This window comes from Prosopis cineraria, unplaced genomic scaffold (genome assembly GCF_029017545.1).
Source record: "Prosopis cineraria cultivar Desert tree isolate PC_DT_omini unplaced genomic scaffold, ASM2901754v1 PC13, whole genome shotgun sequence".
In the NCBI taxonomy this organism is placed as follows: domain Eukaryota; kingdom Viridiplantae; phylum Streptophyta; class Magnoliopsida; order Fabales; family Fabaceae; genus Prosopis; species Prosopis cineraria.
Genome location: NW_026555344.1, coordinates 38,148,973 through 38,167,024, shown reverse-complemented (window position 1 = coordinate 38,167,024; position 18,052 = coordinate 38,148,973). Strand labels below are relative to the sequence as shown.

Sequence of the window (18,052 nt, the reverse complement as noted above, 5' to 3'; positions counted from 1 at the left end):
CAACCTTAATCCTCCAGTGTCCTCCAATAAGGTTCTTCTCGTTGATTAAGGATTTTGTTGTAGTAATTTTATATTAATCATTTATTTGTTGTTTGATTCAAGAATGTCAATTTATTGTTGGAAGAGTGTGACTTGGTAGTGCAACGACTGTATCTTTTTATCGTGGGGTTGTAATGTCCAAATCCTAATTGCAATTTTTTTCAAAGCCAAGATCTTGGGTGGCTTTCACAGGTAAGATTTTTGTATCAAACAACAGATATGGATTAAGAAAAGGAGTTTGATTGTTTTAATTTTAAATAATTTTCTATTTAATTTTTCAGTTTATTTGAATTATATAAATTTATTAAGAATAATTTTTATTTTAAATGAAAGTATTTCAAACCGCCTAAAACAATAATCCATCATTACATTGCTGCTTCCCAGATTTTTTTTTAATTTCTTATTAGCATTATTTTCCCCTCACTTTGAGTGGCACACAATAATTGTACATCTGTTATTTTAATTTCCCCCCTGAAATTTGTATCATTATCCTCAATTTTCCTTTCTTGGGTTCTGGTTTCTCTTATTTGTCATGTTCAAATAGACTCAATTCAACAAGACAAGAACATGTATTTTGACATCTTATCTTCCCTCACACAATTCATCCTTTGACTACTATTTTATGGTTTGGCCGAATAAAGACTTTAATTTTATAGGAAGCTTTGATATATTTAGTTGATTATTGTGTTGTTTAAATGAATATTTTTATGTATAAAATAAGAGGACTAAAGGAGTAACTTTAACCCAATGAGCAAATCCAAGCAACAAACTTTTGACGTCTTTCACTTTATGTTAGTTACACACCAAATCTAGCGTGCGGGGGAGTAAGAGAAGGAAAACATGCCAAAAATGTACAAAACATCACATCTTTCTTTAGAAACTTTTCATCCTTGAGCATCCAAATTTAATTTGAATAATGTTTCAGTTTTTCTAAAATAAGTAAACTATAGTCTAGATCTCTTATAGACACTATAAATTAAATATGCATACAACAAATCTTTAAAAAAAATGTTATTGCAAAGTAATTGAAAATATAACTTTTCTAAAAATTTAAAATTAGCCTTGGAAAACACAATAATAACTTTGATCCTTAAGAGCAATTATAATTTTAAAATCTTTTTCATTCGAAGTTGTCAAGATTTGGGTATTCCGATGTAATTTTTCCAAATGAAAAGCCTTTCAAATTACATGCTTTCCTCCTGCCGTTTACCATAATGTCCTACATATTATGGAAAGAATTATGACTGATGACAGGTGTAAAATTGCATGGTCTCTAATTCATAATTATGATATGAGGATGTTAGCCTTCTAACTTATGCCTCAACCTCCAGTATACTTCATCATTACATTATTTGTATTAATGAAAAAAAAAATAACAAAATCATATTATGCTTTAACTTCACTCCTACTCCAATATCCCATAAAACCTCCATCCTCCTTAAACCCTTTCTGCAATTTCCTCATCATTCTGTTGCTGTCCTGCACATAAGTTTCTCTCATTTCTCTTCCCCATAATGAAACCTCCAAGAGGAACACTGTCTTGGCCCATCATTTTTGCAGCAACATGTACTCTTGTCTTCATAGCCATCTTTTATGCAGAGATATTCAGTTCTTTCTCCTCCAGTTCCTTGTTCAAGTTCAAATGCTGTCATAAAAGGAAAACCACCCCAAAATCTAGTAAGTTTCAGAGATTTTATATAATCCTGTTCAGAGTGAACACACCAGCAAATGAATTAAATTAAAGTCTATTTTGAAGAGAGATTCTTAACACCCACTCTTGGGTACTGATCAGTGTACTGAAATTGGTGATTGTACATAACAGGTGATAAAAAAGCAGAGGAGATAGGGCATGCCTCGCTAACAGATGATAGATTCGAGTTTGATGCGGAAGAATGCAATGTTGCAAATGGGAAATGGGTATTTAACAGGTCAATAAAGCCTTTATACTCAGACAGAAGCTGCCCATATGTTGATAGACAGTTTTCTTGTGCCAAGAATGGAAGACCAGATTCTCGGTATCTCCACTGGGAGTGGCAGCCAGAGGATTGTAGCATCCCTAGGCGAGTCTCTCTCTCTCTCTCTCTATATATATATATATTTATATATTATTCTGAACATGCGTGTGATCGTATGCATAACACTTCATTTCAAGTGAATCTGTGTGTGTCCCCCTTTCATGATCATATAAACTCTTAGTTTTAACATGATCTACATTCTGACATGACTATATTTGGTAGATTTAATCCAAAGCTTGCCCTCAAGAAGCTGCGAGGAAAGAGGCTACTATTTGTTGGGGATTCACTACAGAGAAATCAATGGGAATCTCTTGTGTGCATGGTCGAATGGATCATTCCTTATAATCAGAAATCCATGAAACTCGACCGTATCCATCCAGTCTTCACAGCCAAGGTATGAATACAATGTATTGAACTGTAGACTTACTAAGAAATGTGACAGAGAGAGAGAGATGTACAGAGATAGAAGAAGAGTTATCGGTAATGCTTATGGATAGAACGAATTAACTTAATCCTTTGTGTCTGATTTGATGTACAGAAATACAATGCTTCTATTGAGTTCTACTGGGCCCCATATCTTGTGAATTCCAACACAGATATCAATATAATAGGTGATCCCAAGAAGAGGATAATAAAAGTAGATTCAATCACAGAGCGTGCCAAAAACTGGACTGGAGTCGATATCCTGGTTTTCAACACCTACGTTTGGTGGATGAGTGGTGTCAGAATTAAATCCTTGTAAGTTTTCTTTTAGTATTTTATGTTCAACCAAAAGGAAGAAAATAAGGTCTGAAATATATTTGCATTTGTAGATGGGGCTCATTTTCCAATGGAGAAGAAGGGTATGAAGAATTGGATGCACCAGTGGCTTACAAGATTGCTTTAAAGACGTGGGCCAACTGGGTAGACTCAACCATTGATCCAAACAGAACCAGGGTCTTCTTTACAACTATGTCCCCTACACACACAAGGTTTCCCTCACTCTCTCTCCAAGGAAACCTACAGCTTCAACTTTCTCTAACAACTTATATCATTTTAAGTCAAATTGCTGCTTGAGGCAATGCTTCGAACAACCAGGAGTTAAGTGAACCTGAATCATTAAAAAGCTTTTTATTCTAATGTTCCAACTTTGGATTTCTATTGCCACTAAGAAATGCTTCAAACACCTAAAATTTTGTGTCGCTAACCTTAAGAAACCTATAATTATGAAAACATCAGCTTCAGATTTCAGTTTTCCCCTCCTAGTTCTTAGATTGCACATGGACCAAGTCAGCCTGAATTGTTGCTCAAGAGTTAAGACTCTCAAAAGCAAAGAAAATCAATCTTTTGAAATCACTCCAAATCCATCAGATAAAGTTAGCTGCATCCAAAATTGAAGACTTTATGACCAACTAAAAAAATTGGTCTTTTTTGATATAGAATTCATCTTGGTCAATCTGACTAGGTTTTTTTTTTAGTCAACTAGATTTGTGCAAGATTTCAAGTTTTTCAAGTAAAGCAGTTCTTTGGGACAATTCTTCAAACACCTAGACGTACAGTGACTACTGCCGAGGGAGCTCATGATTCTAACAATATAATAACACAAATGTGCATGCCTTTTGTTTACAGAAGTCAAGACTGGGGCAGCAAGGAAGGATTAAGATGCTTCAACGAAACAAAACCAGTAATGAAGAAGAAGTACTGGGGAAGTGGTTCTGATAAGACCATAATGAGTGTGGTAGCCAAAGTGTTGAAGAAGATGAAAGTTCCTGTACAAATCATCAACATCACACAGATATCAGAGTACAGGATCGATGGTCACTCCTCAGTATACACCGAAAATGGAGGAAAACTGTTAACGGACGAGGAAAGAGCTGACCCCAATAATGCCGATTGCATTCATTGGTGTTTGCCTGGGGTCCCAGATACTTGGAATCAAATATTTTTGGCAATGTTATAATAAATACGTAAATAAGATCTGTTCTCTCCCCCTCTCTCTCTTTCAAAGAGAATTTCAGTAATTTATGCGTGCCAATATTCATAAACAAACAGATCCACCACAGATGGTAAAATACCAGAATGAATGAAGATTACTGAACCTGGAATATAGAAATGTGAAGTCATCCTACGATTGTTCAAACTGGAAAATCGCCTATTAGTTTCATCGAATGTAACTGAACTGTGAGGAGAGCTGCTCTTTTGAATGGTAGGATTTTCTATAAATTTTCCATTTAGATTCAATCATTTTCATGCCCAATTTCTCATAGTTGTTTTTAACTATGTGACCGAATTTCATCTGTTATTTGTATTTAAATTAATATCACCTTTTTATATTTATTTTTATTTAATATAATATTTTATTTTAAAATAAATATAATTTAATAAAAATATAATGATTACACTTTAAAATATTAAAAATATTTTATATTTTTTTTAATATTTAAGTATTAAAAAATACCTTACATTTTTAATAAATGGAGTAGGATATATTAAAATTGATTATTAAAACAATTTTAATTTAAAAATAAATAAAAATTTCAAATTATTATTGACCAAAAAAAAAATCAGAAGACATGTTCAAATTAAAATTGGGATAGCTTCCTCTAATCAGGATCAAATCCAGCCTAAATTTGGATTTATTAATAATAGTGGATGTTTTATCATTAAAAAATACAAAATAACTTAATTAGTTGATATAATTTAGGCATGTTCATAATCAATGAAATTCATAGATACATTTTAGGATTTATTAATAATAGTGGATGTTTTATCATTAAAAAATACAAAATAACTTAATTAGTTGATTGATACATTGTATGTATAAAATATAATTGAATATAGATTCAGTTTAATATACATTCAAATATGTATATGAAATAATGAAATTTTTAATCTTTTAAATTTATTTCAATTATTAATTTAATTGTTTAAATTTATTCTTTATCCACTTAGTCATTTACGTTTGCATTAATTATCAATTTAATTCTTATTAATTAAAAATAATGTAACATTATTAAATCTAATGATATGAATAATGAAATAATAATGACAGTTATATAGATTATTAATGAGATGTACTTTCTCCATCACTATATATAAAATATTTTTTAAAAATTTGTTTTGTCCATGGACATAAAAGGTTTCATGATAAGCTAGGAATAATTGGATAATATACCCTTATTAACTTAAAAAGGGAAAAATATATTAATTATGTGGTTCATCCACTAACATGATATTAATTGTGATACTATTAAAGATAAAATTAAAAAATTATTACAGTATGATTATATATATATGTTTTTTATTAAATAATAAATTTTTATTAATATGTGAGATTTAATTAAAAATATAAGACAAAGACAGTAATTATTGATATAAGAAAAAATAGAATAAGAATTTTTAAGAAAAAAAAGAACAAAATGCCATGTAAAAGATTAAATTGATTAATATTAAATATTTGAGGACTCATTTATTTCCATATAACTACATCGCTTTAAATCGTTTGGGATTGATGAATTTAGGTAAATTTTTTGTTTTTTTAGTATTTTTTTCTCATTTTATTATTTTATATAAAATATAAAATCTACTCTCCTTTTTTTAAAAAAGAAAAACTCCACAAAAATTTGCCAATAATAACTTCAAAGGATTTAAATCCTAACTACACATATATCAAGTTATTAATGTACTTTAAACATTAAATTAATTTCAGAGAAAATTTATATTTTAAAATTTAAAGAATTAACATAATAATTTAAAAATACTTTAGGATTAAATTAATAAAAATTAAGTTAAACGAATCAACTAGATAATGAAATAAACAAATATCGTATTTTTGTGACATTATCTCTCATATATGGTATCGATTATTTTCAAAAACTATTTAAAATAATTTCTAAAAATAATTATAAATATTTTTTTTAGAATTTTGTTTAAACAAACGTTATAAAATTTTAAAAAAATATTAAAACATTAATTTTTTTCATGAAAAAGAAGCTTAAACAAACGCTCAAAATTTCATCATCGATTTAATTATCTTATCATTAACCTTAGATTCCTCAAATCTCACCGCGGCTTGAAGTTAGCTAGCAAATGTGAAAAGAAGTACTACTCGGTTTCTAGGTATAAAAGAGAAATTATTATATTATTTTTATTTTTATTTTTATTTATAATAACAAAATTATAAGTATTTATCATATATTTTTTAAATTATTCTCATGAAGTTAATATTTATTTTTACGACACAAATTTATTATATTAATTATAAAAATAATTCAATTCAATTTTGAAATTTTTTAATATAATTATTATATTTACTTAAATTTTTTAAACGGTGTAGGTTAATTTTTAATATAATTTTATATTTATTTAAATTTTTTAAACGGTGTAAGTTAATTATTATTATTATTTTTTTATATATTTAGGAGGAAAGTAAAACTTGCCAGCACCATCTTGTCCCTGGTAATTTCGAGAAGCTTCAGGCCTTCAGGGACCTCTGTCAGTGTCCGCCAATTCTGGAGATTTTCTTCAGCGTCTCGCGCCATTTATCAGCCCAATCGATTCTTCTATCCGTGTTCAAAGTCCTCAGCTGATTATTGTGATTGCTGACCCTTATTTATGTAATCCATCTCTTCGTACAAAGTTTTTGTCTTCCGGATTTTCCCCTTTGAAGCCGTTCCCTTATTTCTTTGATTGTATTGCAGCTGCTGTAAATTGAAGCGAGGCAAACATGGCCGGTGGCGGGAATTTTATGGCCAGGGTCATCTCCTACGTGGTAAATGAATTGGTTGTCAACAGTCTTGCTAACAGGTGCCAACCCAACCAATTTTTAAGTTCCTTTTTCTTTGATACGCATGATTTTGTAATTCTAAGCTTCATTTGAAATTAATTCGTTCCCGTTTAGCGAATAAACAAGCTTCAAAGTCGTGTGGTGTCAATAGAAACTTTATTGATTTGTAAGATAAGGGAGTTTGAGAGAGTGCTTGCCATTATAGGTTTTTCACAACACAATTATAATCGGCGCTTTATGTCTCTTACCACAAGGTGATATTGGTTTGTTTACGATAAATTGCTAATTGCCAGAAAGTTAATAAGGTGGATCAATTCATGTTGTGTTCGAACATGTGGAGCTGTTCCTCTGTTGTTGATTACAATATGCCTTTGTTGTAAGACTGTTGTTTTATGTAAAATAATTGGATGCTTGAATTGGTTGAAGCTTCACTTTAGGCGTCTAATTCAGGACGGACCATTACCTGCTCGCTTTGTTCACTTAAATCGCTGACCTTCTCATTGATCTTTCAGACTAACAATGATCTTAATTTCAGTTTTTAAAATTTTTCAAATCAAACCTGCAGCATGATATTTCATTCATGGCAATATATGAAGTTTGGACATTTTCCCCCTTTCATGTTGAATATTTAAAGACTGAAGTTGGTATATGTTTGCAAGTATGTGAGAGCTAAGCCATGAAGCATGTCTTTGGATGGATATGATGTGTGTTTGTGATTTTTCTGAAAAACTTAGTGGTCAATCAATAGAACATGCTGTAAATGTACTGTAACCGTTGCCAATATGTCTCTGGAGGCTTGTAAGACAACAGAGATCTTACTGTTCACAGTCATCAAGCATTATTTAGTGGAAAGTTTGTTCTTACAATCAGCTTGTTGACAGAAGCTTCATGATTAGGCTGTCAGGACTGACTGTACTTGACAAGCTTGCTCCCTGAAGCAAAAGAAAGAGTCTCAAATTCTCTAGTTGTCTGCAGTGTAATGCTTCTTTCACTGCAATACAGAGTTTGAGAATATTTTTTCGTTCATGATGAGTATTTAGGGGCTGAAGTTGCTTTGCTTTTCCAGTTGTTGGAGAAAGCTAATCATGGAAGTCTTAGAAATAAATGTTTTGTCGGAAGCTTGTTTTTACAATCAGATTGTGGACTGAAGCTTTACGATTGGGCTATCAGGACTGACTGTACCTGATAAGCTTGCCGCCTGAAGCAAAAGTGTCTCAAATTCTCTAGTTATTTGCAGTGTAATGCTTCATTCACTGCCGGATAGAGTTTGAGAATATTTTTTTCCTTCATGGTGAGTATTTGGGGTGGAAGTTGGCATGCATTTCCACAAATATATATATATATATATATATTTTCCCCCCAAGACTGCTGGGCAAGTGAAATTTGAAACTTCAAGATGCGGGATCCTGAGAGTGCTTGAGTTCAGTTGGGATATTTGCTCTAACTTACTGGATGTCTAGATGTTGTGTGTGATCTCTCTTATTGAATATCATCTTCTCCTTTTATAGATCCTGCAAGTCGTTACCTTCTCCTTGGGAACATGTCCAAACCTGAACTCCCATGAGTTTTACGATTCACTCATGTTCATGCTCATGGTGGTAATAATTAGTGGTCAATCAATAGATCATGTTGTAGATACTGTATCTTTGTCCTCTTCCAAGCTCTCGACTACTTGTACTTTCTTGTGAGCATTGCCAATATGTCTCTGAAGGCTTGAAAGACCACAGAGATCTTACTGTTCACAGTCATCAAACCTTATTTTGTGGAAAGTTTGTTCTTACAATCAGCTTGTTGACAGAAGCTTCACAATTAGGCTGTCAGGACTAACTGTACCTAGTAAGATTGCTCCCTGAAGCAAAAGAGTCTCAAATTCTCTAGTTATCTGCATTGTAGTGTATTGCTTCAGTCACTGCAGTGCAGAGTTTGAGAACATTTTTCCTTCATGGTGAGTATTTAGGGGCTGAAGTTGATATGCTTTCCCAGGTGCTTGAGCAAGCTAATTGTGGAGCTAGTCTTGGAAATAAATATCTGTCGAAAGCTCTGATTTTACAATCAACTTGTTGACCGAAGCTTCACGTTTAGGCTGTCGGGATTGACTGTACCTGACAAGCTTGAGCACCTGAAGCTAAAGTGTCTGAGAGTAGAAATTCTGTAGTTATTTGCGGTGTAATGCTTCATTCACTGCAGGGTAGAGTTTGAGAATATTTTTTTTCTTCGTTGTGAGTATCTAGGCACTGAAGTTGGCATGCATTTCCACAAATATTTATTTCCAAGACTGTTTGATTGTGCGGGGCAAGTGAAATTTGAAACTTCAAGATGCGGGACCCTGAGAGTGCTTGAATTCAGTTGGGATATTTGCTCTAACTTCTGGATGGCTAGATGTCGTGTGTGATCTCTCCTATTGAATATCCTCTTCTCCTTTTATAGACCCTCCAAGTGGTTACCTTATTCTTGGGAAAATGTCCAAACCTGAACTCTCATGAGTTTCGGTATTCACTCATGTTCATCTTCATGATGGTAGTGGTCTTTATTATGGGTGCAGTTTGTGAATCTTATGGCTCGGACTCTTTTTAGCCTTTCTGTATTGAGCATTAATTTTCCCCCCTCTTTCGCTCCTTGGGCTGTTTCTGTACTTGGCCCACTCCCATTTAGGTGCAAACAGATATTTTGCACAATACTTACATGGTATTCAATCATTTCTAGACCATCCATGTCAACAGAGAGTTGGGGCTTTATTTATTACGTGATTATCTGAGTTTGATGCATTATGTCATCACCTATTGTGCAACAAAGCACAGGTATTTCAAAAAAAAAAAAAAGGACCTAGTTTGTGTTTGGTGAAACATGTTGGCTATCAAACATCCACAACATAGTGTCTAAATGTTACCTAGATGCCATGGGTGGTTGTCTTCACTTTTATGTTCCTGCCTGCTTCTGCAATGTTGAGTATCCCTGCTTCTTAGTTTGATTGTATTGTGTGCTATGTGATGTTATTAGAAATGCATGTTGGCAGGACTATAACTAAGTATTTCGTATGAAATTCTTATTCCAGTTTTATACAGTGAGTTGGCAATTCATTAGTATTACAACTTCCTTCTCTCATGTTGATGTTTACATGTGGATTCTTAGCCCGGCATTTCAGAGATTTGCTGTGAGGACATCAAAGAAAATCGGGGATATTGCCACTAAAGGTAGCAGTAATAGCAAAATATTGACTGTTTTTTCGTTGGTCATGTTAACCAATCAGTTTGATCTAAATGCTTTGTATTATAACAGGAGCTCAGGTGAAGGAGGGGGCAGCAGAGCTTTTCAAGGACCTCTCGAAAGATATGGAGGTAGCTTATATATTGCCATCTTATATTAAATACTCGCCGGTCCTTGATGCAAGATCTTTTCGGAAATCTTAATGAGATATGCATGATGCATTTTCAGAAATGCCCTTGTCTCTTTCAATTTTTAGTTTAACTAATGGCTTTTCCATACTTCCCACCCCCCCCCCAAAAAAAAAGAAAAAAAAAAAACCAATGAACTAACATCAATCAAATGTTAGTTTGGGAAGTTGTGAAGAAATTTTGACATTTAACTACTTTTCAACTAATAGCCTTAATCTCAAGAAAATAGGTGATAGGACTTTATATATAAAAAGGACTGGAGGGAGTATTGACTGGACTAATAACACCCGTTTGTTTAAAATTAAAAAATAAGTAATTTTTAAATAATTTGGAGATTTTATAAAAGTAGATTTATTTTGTAGAGATTTTATAAAAACAGAAATTATTTTAAGTTTGGTTACAATAATAAAAAAAATGATTATTAGTTAGTTATTTTTAAATTTTATGATATCTTTTTATATCTCGTCTTTTTAAAACATTTTCTCTTATTTATTGCCTCAAATTTTCAAAAGTTATTTCAAATAGCTCCTTAAAATAATTATAAATTTATTTTTTTTCAGATTTTAATTAGTTTTAAAAATTTAAACAAACATCATTAAAACACACAATAGATTTTTGTTTAAAAAAAAAAGAGTAATTTTCTCACAGAATAAGCTGAAACAAACAAGCCCTCATTCTCTCTATGGTGTTTTGCTGATTTAATTTGTCAATGGACGTTGTTGGGTGCACAAGTTAATTCCAGCAATAGCATACTCATGGCACAATAGTTCTCTTGTCGAACTACAACTAATGTACAAGAGGTTCGTTATTGTGAAAGTGAAAAACTAGATTGTCTATATACAAATTTTGGAGAATTGAATTTGACAGTAAATTATGTAGACATTTTTGTGAGTTTTTTTGCTGTTACATAGAGCTTCCACGGGCCTCTGTTAATAATGAATGTATTTTCTCTTTTGGGGGTACTGCCAGTCGTTTAAGAAGCAGTGATTGATTGGTGTAGCTGGGAAAAACAACGCACATAACCTCTGCCAAGGATTGAGCTGATGGGGACAGACAAGCTGTCATCTCTCTCTCTCTCTCTGTTTTTTTTTTCCCCGACCGAGGGTTAGTTTATATTTGCTCATTTCTCGTGATCTCAAACTCAGCAGGAAGGAATGCATATATGATTAATGCATGTGAAGTTCCTTTGTTTATCTTGTTCATAGTTGCATTTATCAAAGAAGAGGTTAGGAGCTCAAATCTGAATAAATGCAAAGCTCAATCACTTTTGAGATTTGAAGATGTATTTAAAGGAAGTTGTTGGCAAAACTTCTCGTGATGAAGCGTCTTTAAGAGAGTGATCCTAAATTAAACTCAATAATGTTCAACTCTAATCCAATCAGGTAGTTATAGGCCATAATGCAAAATATAGTATTGAATTATTTGATTGGTTTAATTTTATAACATGAGTTATATTTGCAAGAACTTCTTTAATAAATAACATGAAATTGTATAAATAAATTTAAAACTATGTTGGGAGAAGTGACTCAGTTATAAAGCTCGTTCAAATTTACTTTTTGTTTTTTTATTTCTTACAAGTGTTTTTTATTAGAGGTAATTTTAATTGAGGTAAAATTGTGCAGTCCACTCAAATTCAAATTAAAGTGATCGTATTGAGCTTTTTTTTTCCTTTAAAAAAATCAATTCTATTATTATTTATGTTCTGAGGTTATAATTTAAAATTTTGAATCAAATTTATGAAATTTAAAACTCAATTAAATGGTAAATGGAGACAACAAAATGCAAATAGTAATGATGTCGAGGTATTCTCTTCGTTAAAAAATATAAGATATTTTTTGAGCATTTAATCTTTTAAGGTGTAATCATTATTCTTTTTTTAAAAATATCTTTATTAATTAATGATTTTATATTTATTGTATAATGTTTTACAGTAGTAAATATAAAAAGATATGTTTAGTTAGAAAGTAGATAATTATTTTATTGAGAGATAAAATTTGATTAAAAATACTTTACATTTTTTAACGGAGAGAGTATATGAAAATCACGATCTCAAAATGGTAAGAGATTGTTGAACAATAATTTTTTTTATATTGAAAAACACTCTTTTAAAAAATAGTGGAATTATTAAAAAAAATATGGGTGAGATTTAGATACTTAATTTTATATTCTTAGTCTATTTTTATTCAATCACAAGGGATATTAATGTGTTGATAGCATTAAAGTAAAATACTTTCGGAGGAAAGTTCTTTCCCACGACCTTATCTACGAAGATCCGGAGTTGAGTCCCTTTGTATTAATAATTACAAAATACATATCTTTTTATTTTTAATATTTTATTTTTATCTACCCAATTGTTAATCGATCATTAAGTCATATATATGAGATTAAAACACGCGCTCTTAAATATTAATACAGCCTAAAAATCATTCAAATTAAATTACTCCTTCTGATCCTATTTATAAGGTAAAAAAAGAAAAAATTTTAATTTTATTTATAAGTTACATTATTAAATTTTTTTTACCTTTTATTGAATGTTAGAGAGAGAAAATATATTATTAAAATATATATATTTAATAGGGGTAAAATTAAAAATTTATTAAATTTTAAAACAAAGTTAATAAAATTTAAGGTTTTCTTAATATTGATAAAATATGTTATAAATGACTTATAATAGAACCAGAGGAGTACATTACAAAATTCAATGCACATATTTTTTTTTTACATTTTTGATTATGTAAATGTATTTATTTAATAATTTTAAAAAAAATTAATAATGAGAACCAAGGTTTGAAATCCCTCTAGAAAAATACTTATGTTTAGTGCTTAATCATACTTTAAACATGATTGCCTTCAATAAATGATATACATGATTAATAAAAAAATACTCAATATAATTTATTTTATTTTTATTTAAATTAAATTAATTTTAAAACAAAATTTTTAATTAATTTATTTAAATATCAACATACTTAATTATTTATAGATTTTTTGAATTGGGAGAGAGAGTAGACAATTAGATCATAAGAGCAAATTAATAATTTTAAAATTTTTAACATAACTATAAGTAAAAAATTAAATATTTAGAACACTTAACGAAATATTTATAACAGTACTAAAAAATAGACTAAAATGAAAGTGTTGAAAATATAAGAAATGTCTTCATAATTTTAGCAAAATAGAAGAAGTCACCGTTCTTATAAAATAAATAATCTATAAAAATATATACTCCCTTTATTTAAAAATATAAGATATTTTTTAAGGAGTTGAATATTTAAAAATATAAGACATTTTTAATCATTCGAAGTGTAATCATTGTCTTTTTTTTAAATGTGCCTCTATTAATAAATGACTTTATATTTATTATAGGGTGTTTAATAAAGGTAAATATAAAAAGATAAGGTTAATTTGAAGGTAAGTAATTACTTTATTGAGAGGTGAGATTCAATTAAAAATACTTTATATTTTTTAACATAGAGAGTAAATGTTTTGATTTAATTAGAAATAGACACTTCAAGCATACAATATTAAGTATATAAGTTTTTTTTACATATTTTTATGATTCATTAATGATAATATAACAAATATATAATTTTTAATGACAATATAAACATAGTAATTATATAATGATGGTAATAATAATAGTTTTTCAATAAAATTATAAAATTAAAATAAAATAATACAGTGACGTAATAATACACCCAACCTAGCGCCCATTGAATTGTGTTTGTGTTTATGTTAAACCCTTTGGGCTTCGTTGTTTCGTTTCTAAGGTTTAAGTTTTGCTTCGCGGAGAGTTCTACAGATGGCGACCATCATATCGAGCAAGTCCAATCAATTTCGCTATGTTGGTCGCATTTTCTACTCACAGATTCTTCGCCCGAGCAGATCCACTACGCTTTCACCACCATCTCCATCTCCCAATCACCTTCACCGTTCAAATCTCCCATTCCATCAGCTGGTTTGGTTTCCTCTGTGAATTTTCTGTTGATTTTTTTTTTTTATCAGTGGGAAGAATGTTATTGGTCTATTCATTCTTCTTTGACCTGTAGTGTTTTGAGTTTAGTTTACATATTGGTTATAAATATCTCTTTATCTTATAATTGTAGGTCGGACCTCAAGGCTACGGTGATGGATCTTTGCTGTTATGTCAGAGATTTCTCTCCAATGCTGCAGCTGGTAGTGTCAATCAAGAAAAGCCAGCATCCGATGGCTCGGCGAAAGATAATTCTGACCAAGGAAAAGAATCTGGGGAATCGAATCAGAAGGCTGATGCTGGAAAGCCCGTACGTGGAGGAGTGAGTATCTATATTTAACGTTCTTCATGGTCTTTTACTGTCATGACCCAACTGTAAAGTATAGGATTTGATTTCTACAGCAGTAGTATGTGATTCTACTGTTGGTATTATATGAATCTTAATTCTCTGACCACTATCCTAATGCGTTAGCGTTATATTTATTTGCAATTTGGGTGATTGTATAATGTTTATTTTTAATATAATAATCCCGGACTCATAACAATTTACAACTTATGCTTCTGGGATAAATTGGTTCGGGGCACTTGTGAGCTGATTACGTTGTGACTTGCAGCCTGTGTCGTGGTTGAGCTTTCTTTTACTGGTTGCCACTGGAGCTGGGCTGATCTACTACTATGATGGGGAAAAGAAACGTCATATTGAAGGTAGATTACTATGGTGAGTTAAGTGTTTTCTAATTATGACTGTGGAAGTGAATTATATTATTGACATACGTCTCCATTAAAATGTAAAAAAAAAAAAAAAAAAACACTTTAATAAGGTATGTTTAATTTATGGTTAGCTTGAATTACTTTTCCTTTCTTTTACTATGTTTGAATTTTGTGGGCTGTGGCAACTTGAATTGAGTTTGGATTTGATTGGATGGATGAAGTTTAAAATGAATGTCTGCACTCTGTACGGTGCAAATGTTTCCCAAGTAACTCTGCCTTATGTTTATAAGGAGGCTCGCTTCATAAAATATAGAAACTATAGATGTAGCATGCAAGTAGGTAGAAAGAAATATTGCTTTATGAAATGCATGCTTTCTCCCAGTTCAGCTGGAAATTTTGTTTAATTACAACTGGAACTTGTAATTCACCACAGATAGTGGCCTCCCTTCTTAATGCCTTTTTTGGATTTGTCATGACTGGAAATCTATGAAAGTTTGATCCCTCATCTTTTGGTGAACTTAATGACCAAGGGTTGTGAACAGTATTTTTCTGCTAGAGTATTATGAACCAATGCAATTATATATCCTAACTACTGGTCTTGAGTTTTGAAATACATGTCTCTCAACTGCCCACATATACAGTCATATTTCTTTTCATGTTAATAGAATTGTATCATCCATGTGATATATTTATGCTGTTTGACACATGGAGTTTCTACTTTCTAGGACTGTAAATAGACGGTTGGACTTAGCTGAAATCACTTTTTTCTTTTTTCAAAAGAATATTCATATTTCTCTTACTTTGCCCCAACAAGTCAAGTGTTAGACTTAGCTAAAATCACTTTTTCTTTTTTTCTTCTGGTAAACTTGTTGCTTTAATTTTAAACAAACTGGTCCATAATTCAATTGTTTGTATTCATCTGAAAAAGGGAGTATATACAAAGAGAAGAAGTCCTAGTCATTATGGCTCATAAATACCTTAATCACTATAATTATGCTATCTATGCTATCACCATGATCTTGGAAGATATCACAATATCTACAATAAATGAAAGAATATCACCTATTATCTTTTATTTTAACAATTAAAAAGTTGAATTTAAGTTGTATTTCTGTCCCTTCTTAAGTTAAACTTCATTATTGCGATGCTATGCCTTGAGATACACTGACTGTTGGGGCTAGAGTTTTTATGTCATGGTTAACCTTGGGCTTGGATTGCCTCTTTTATGGACAGTTTGCACGTCCTTACACTACTGCGGATTATTTTTTATGTGCAACAAGCATCTTTCTTTCTTGGAACATGGAACAGTGGATGAAAAATAATTAGATCAGTGCATTTACTATTTTCTCAAAATTTCTTTCTTTTAGCTAATAGGGTGCCATGCATACCGGGTGTTTGAAGAATCATGTATAATTTCTTTTATTTCTGTTCCTTGTTTAAATTAACTTTCTTTTATGTAGAAATAAACAGTGCTTCAAAAGCAGTTAAGGAAGGACCTTCTGCTGGGCAAGCTGCCATTGGGGGTCCTTTCAATCTGATCAACCATGATGGGAGGCGTGTGACTGAAAAGAACTTCTTGGGAAATTGGACGCTGATATATTTTGGCTTTACTCACTGCCCAGATATCTGCCCAGATGAACTAATAAAACTAGCAGCTGCAGTTGATAAAATAAGTAAGTTGTGACTTGCCGATGTTTCCATTTGATGACAATGAGATGTTAAATCTACTCAAAGTGTGGCATTGCAATGATTTGTGAGTTTCTGTCTTTATGTGTTGGCATGAACCTTTTCTGTACTTCTGATCCTGTGATGCGGACTTGATTATAACTATATTTGTCTCTTATTGTTTCCTGCAGAGGAGAAATCTGGACTTGAAATTGTCCCAATTTTTATTTCAGTTGACCCTGAGAGGGATACTGTTGAGCAAGTACGCGAATATGTCAAAGGTACTTGGGTCATACTTCATACATCTTATAATTTTGCATATGAAGGAAGCTAAAAGAAGAATAAGTAAAACAGATTGGTTAGTTATGCTTGTTTTCTACTATTTTGTCTTAATTTGCATATGTCAGAATTTCATCCGAGGTTGATTGGATTAACTGGGAGCTCAGAGGAAATACGAAATGTTGCACGTGCTTATCGTGTTTATTACATGAAGACAGCAGAGGAAGACTCAGATTATCTCGTTGATCACTCCATAGTTATGTATGTATTGTTTATAACCTTGAGATATGCTACATCACGTTTTACATGATCAAATACTCATGCTGTATATCATAAATTTTTATGAGTTTGGCACTTCTGTTATTAAAAAAGAAAGTCTTTCCTGTATCACTTACTCTTTACCGATGATGGTTCTAGACCTACTGTTCTATCATTTTTCTCCATAATTAATTGCATGATCCATTAGTGTATGCCTCTTACTAGGGTGATTTTTGTTGAATATTAATCTTATACAAAATGGGATTTCTGTTCAGGTACTTGATGGGGCCTGACATGCAGTTTGTAAAATTCTTTGGGAAGAACAATGATGTTGATTCTCTTACTGATGGTATCATTAAAGAGGTAAAGAAGTACACCAAAAAATAAACTCCAAATCTGGCTTCTTTTCCCTTTGAGGTGCTTCTGGAGAACTAAGCTTCAAATAAGCTACTTACTTGATGAAAATGTTTTTAGAGGTGGTTGTTATAATTCAAAATTTTGGTATACATTTAAGTTGGTTTGACAAAAGATTTAAGTTAATAAGGAAATTTTTTTTTTGGCCAGTAAGTTAATAAGGATTAAATGTAAAGATCTTGTTACTTTTGTGGATCTGAAGATCCAATGGTATCGGAGTCGTCTTATTCACCATCTCATTGCCCGTGTTTTATTATTATTATTTTTTGGGTAACGGGCCTTGTTTTTTATTAGTGAGATCTTGTAGTAAATTTGCTTGTCGATATTTGACGTGCTGAGAACCTACATTTTGATTGAGGTTTACGTTTTGCCCTTCTTCTATAAGTTGGTAGATACAATTCCTTAATGCAAAAGTACACTTTCTTTTTTTATCAAAGAAGAAGTTAGAGACTTCATACATTATTTTTATCAATTCCAGATACTGGTTCTACTTGCATGGTAAAATATGCCAAATATGGTATTTTTTAAAAAATTAAATGTG

At 31.3% G+C, this 18,052-nt stretch overlaps 2 protein-coding genes and 2 long non-coding RNA genes across 4 annotated transcripts; 3 read left to right on the top strand and 1 right to left on the bottom strand.

Annotated features, from left to right (window-relative positions):
- Nucleotides 1-1,277: 1,277 nt before the first annotated feature.
- LOC129291332 (uncharacterized) lies at nt 1,278-4,289 on the bottom strand. Its single transcript, XR_008588668.1, has 2 exons — nt 4,133-4,289; nt 1,278-1,684 (listed from the first exon to the last, which is right to left on the bottom strand). It is a non-coding gene; the product is annotated as an uncharacterized LOC129291332 (long non-coding RNA).
- On the top strand, nt 1,465-4,131 carry LOC129291331 (protein trichome birefringence-like 3). Its single transcript, XM_054928622.1, has 6 exons — nt 1,465-1,716; nt 1,862-2,099; nt 2,277-2,448; nt 2,593-2,792; nt 2,867-3,025; nt 3,663-4,131. Exons 1-6 carry the CDS (start codon nt 1,554-1,556, stop codon nt 3,991-3,993), a joined length of 1,263 nt encoding a protein of 420 aa, XP_054784597.1. The 5' UTR covers nt 1,465-1,553; the 3' UTR covers nt 3,994-4,131.
- A 2,198-nt stretch (nt 4,290-6,487) lies between the features above and the next one.
- LOC129290413 (uncharacterized) lies at nt 6,488-11,519 on the top strand. The gene is made up of 5 exons (XR_008588370.1): nt 6,488-6,649; nt 6,734-6,839; nt 9,949-10,010; nt 10,096-10,154; nt 11,181-11,519. It is a non-coding gene; the product is annotated as an uncharacterized LOC129290413 (long non-coding RNA).
- A 2,446-nt stretch (nt 11,520-13,965) lies between these two features.
- LOC129291370 (protein SCO1 homolog 1, mitochondrial) lies at nt 13,966-17,750 on the top strand. Its single transcript, XM_054928673.1, has 7 exons — nt 13,966-14,169; nt 14,318-14,506; nt 14,799-14,889; nt 16,356-16,568; nt 16,752-16,841; nt 16,968-17,100; nt 17,373-17,750. The coding sequence occupies exons 1-7, from the start codon at nt 14,014-14,016 to the stop codon at nt 17,482-17,484; spliced, it is 984 nt and encodes a 327-aa protein (XP_054784648.1). The 5' UTR covers nt 13,966-14,013; the 3' UTR covers nt 17,485-17,750.
- Nucleotides 17,751-18,052: the final 302 nt, after the last annotated feature.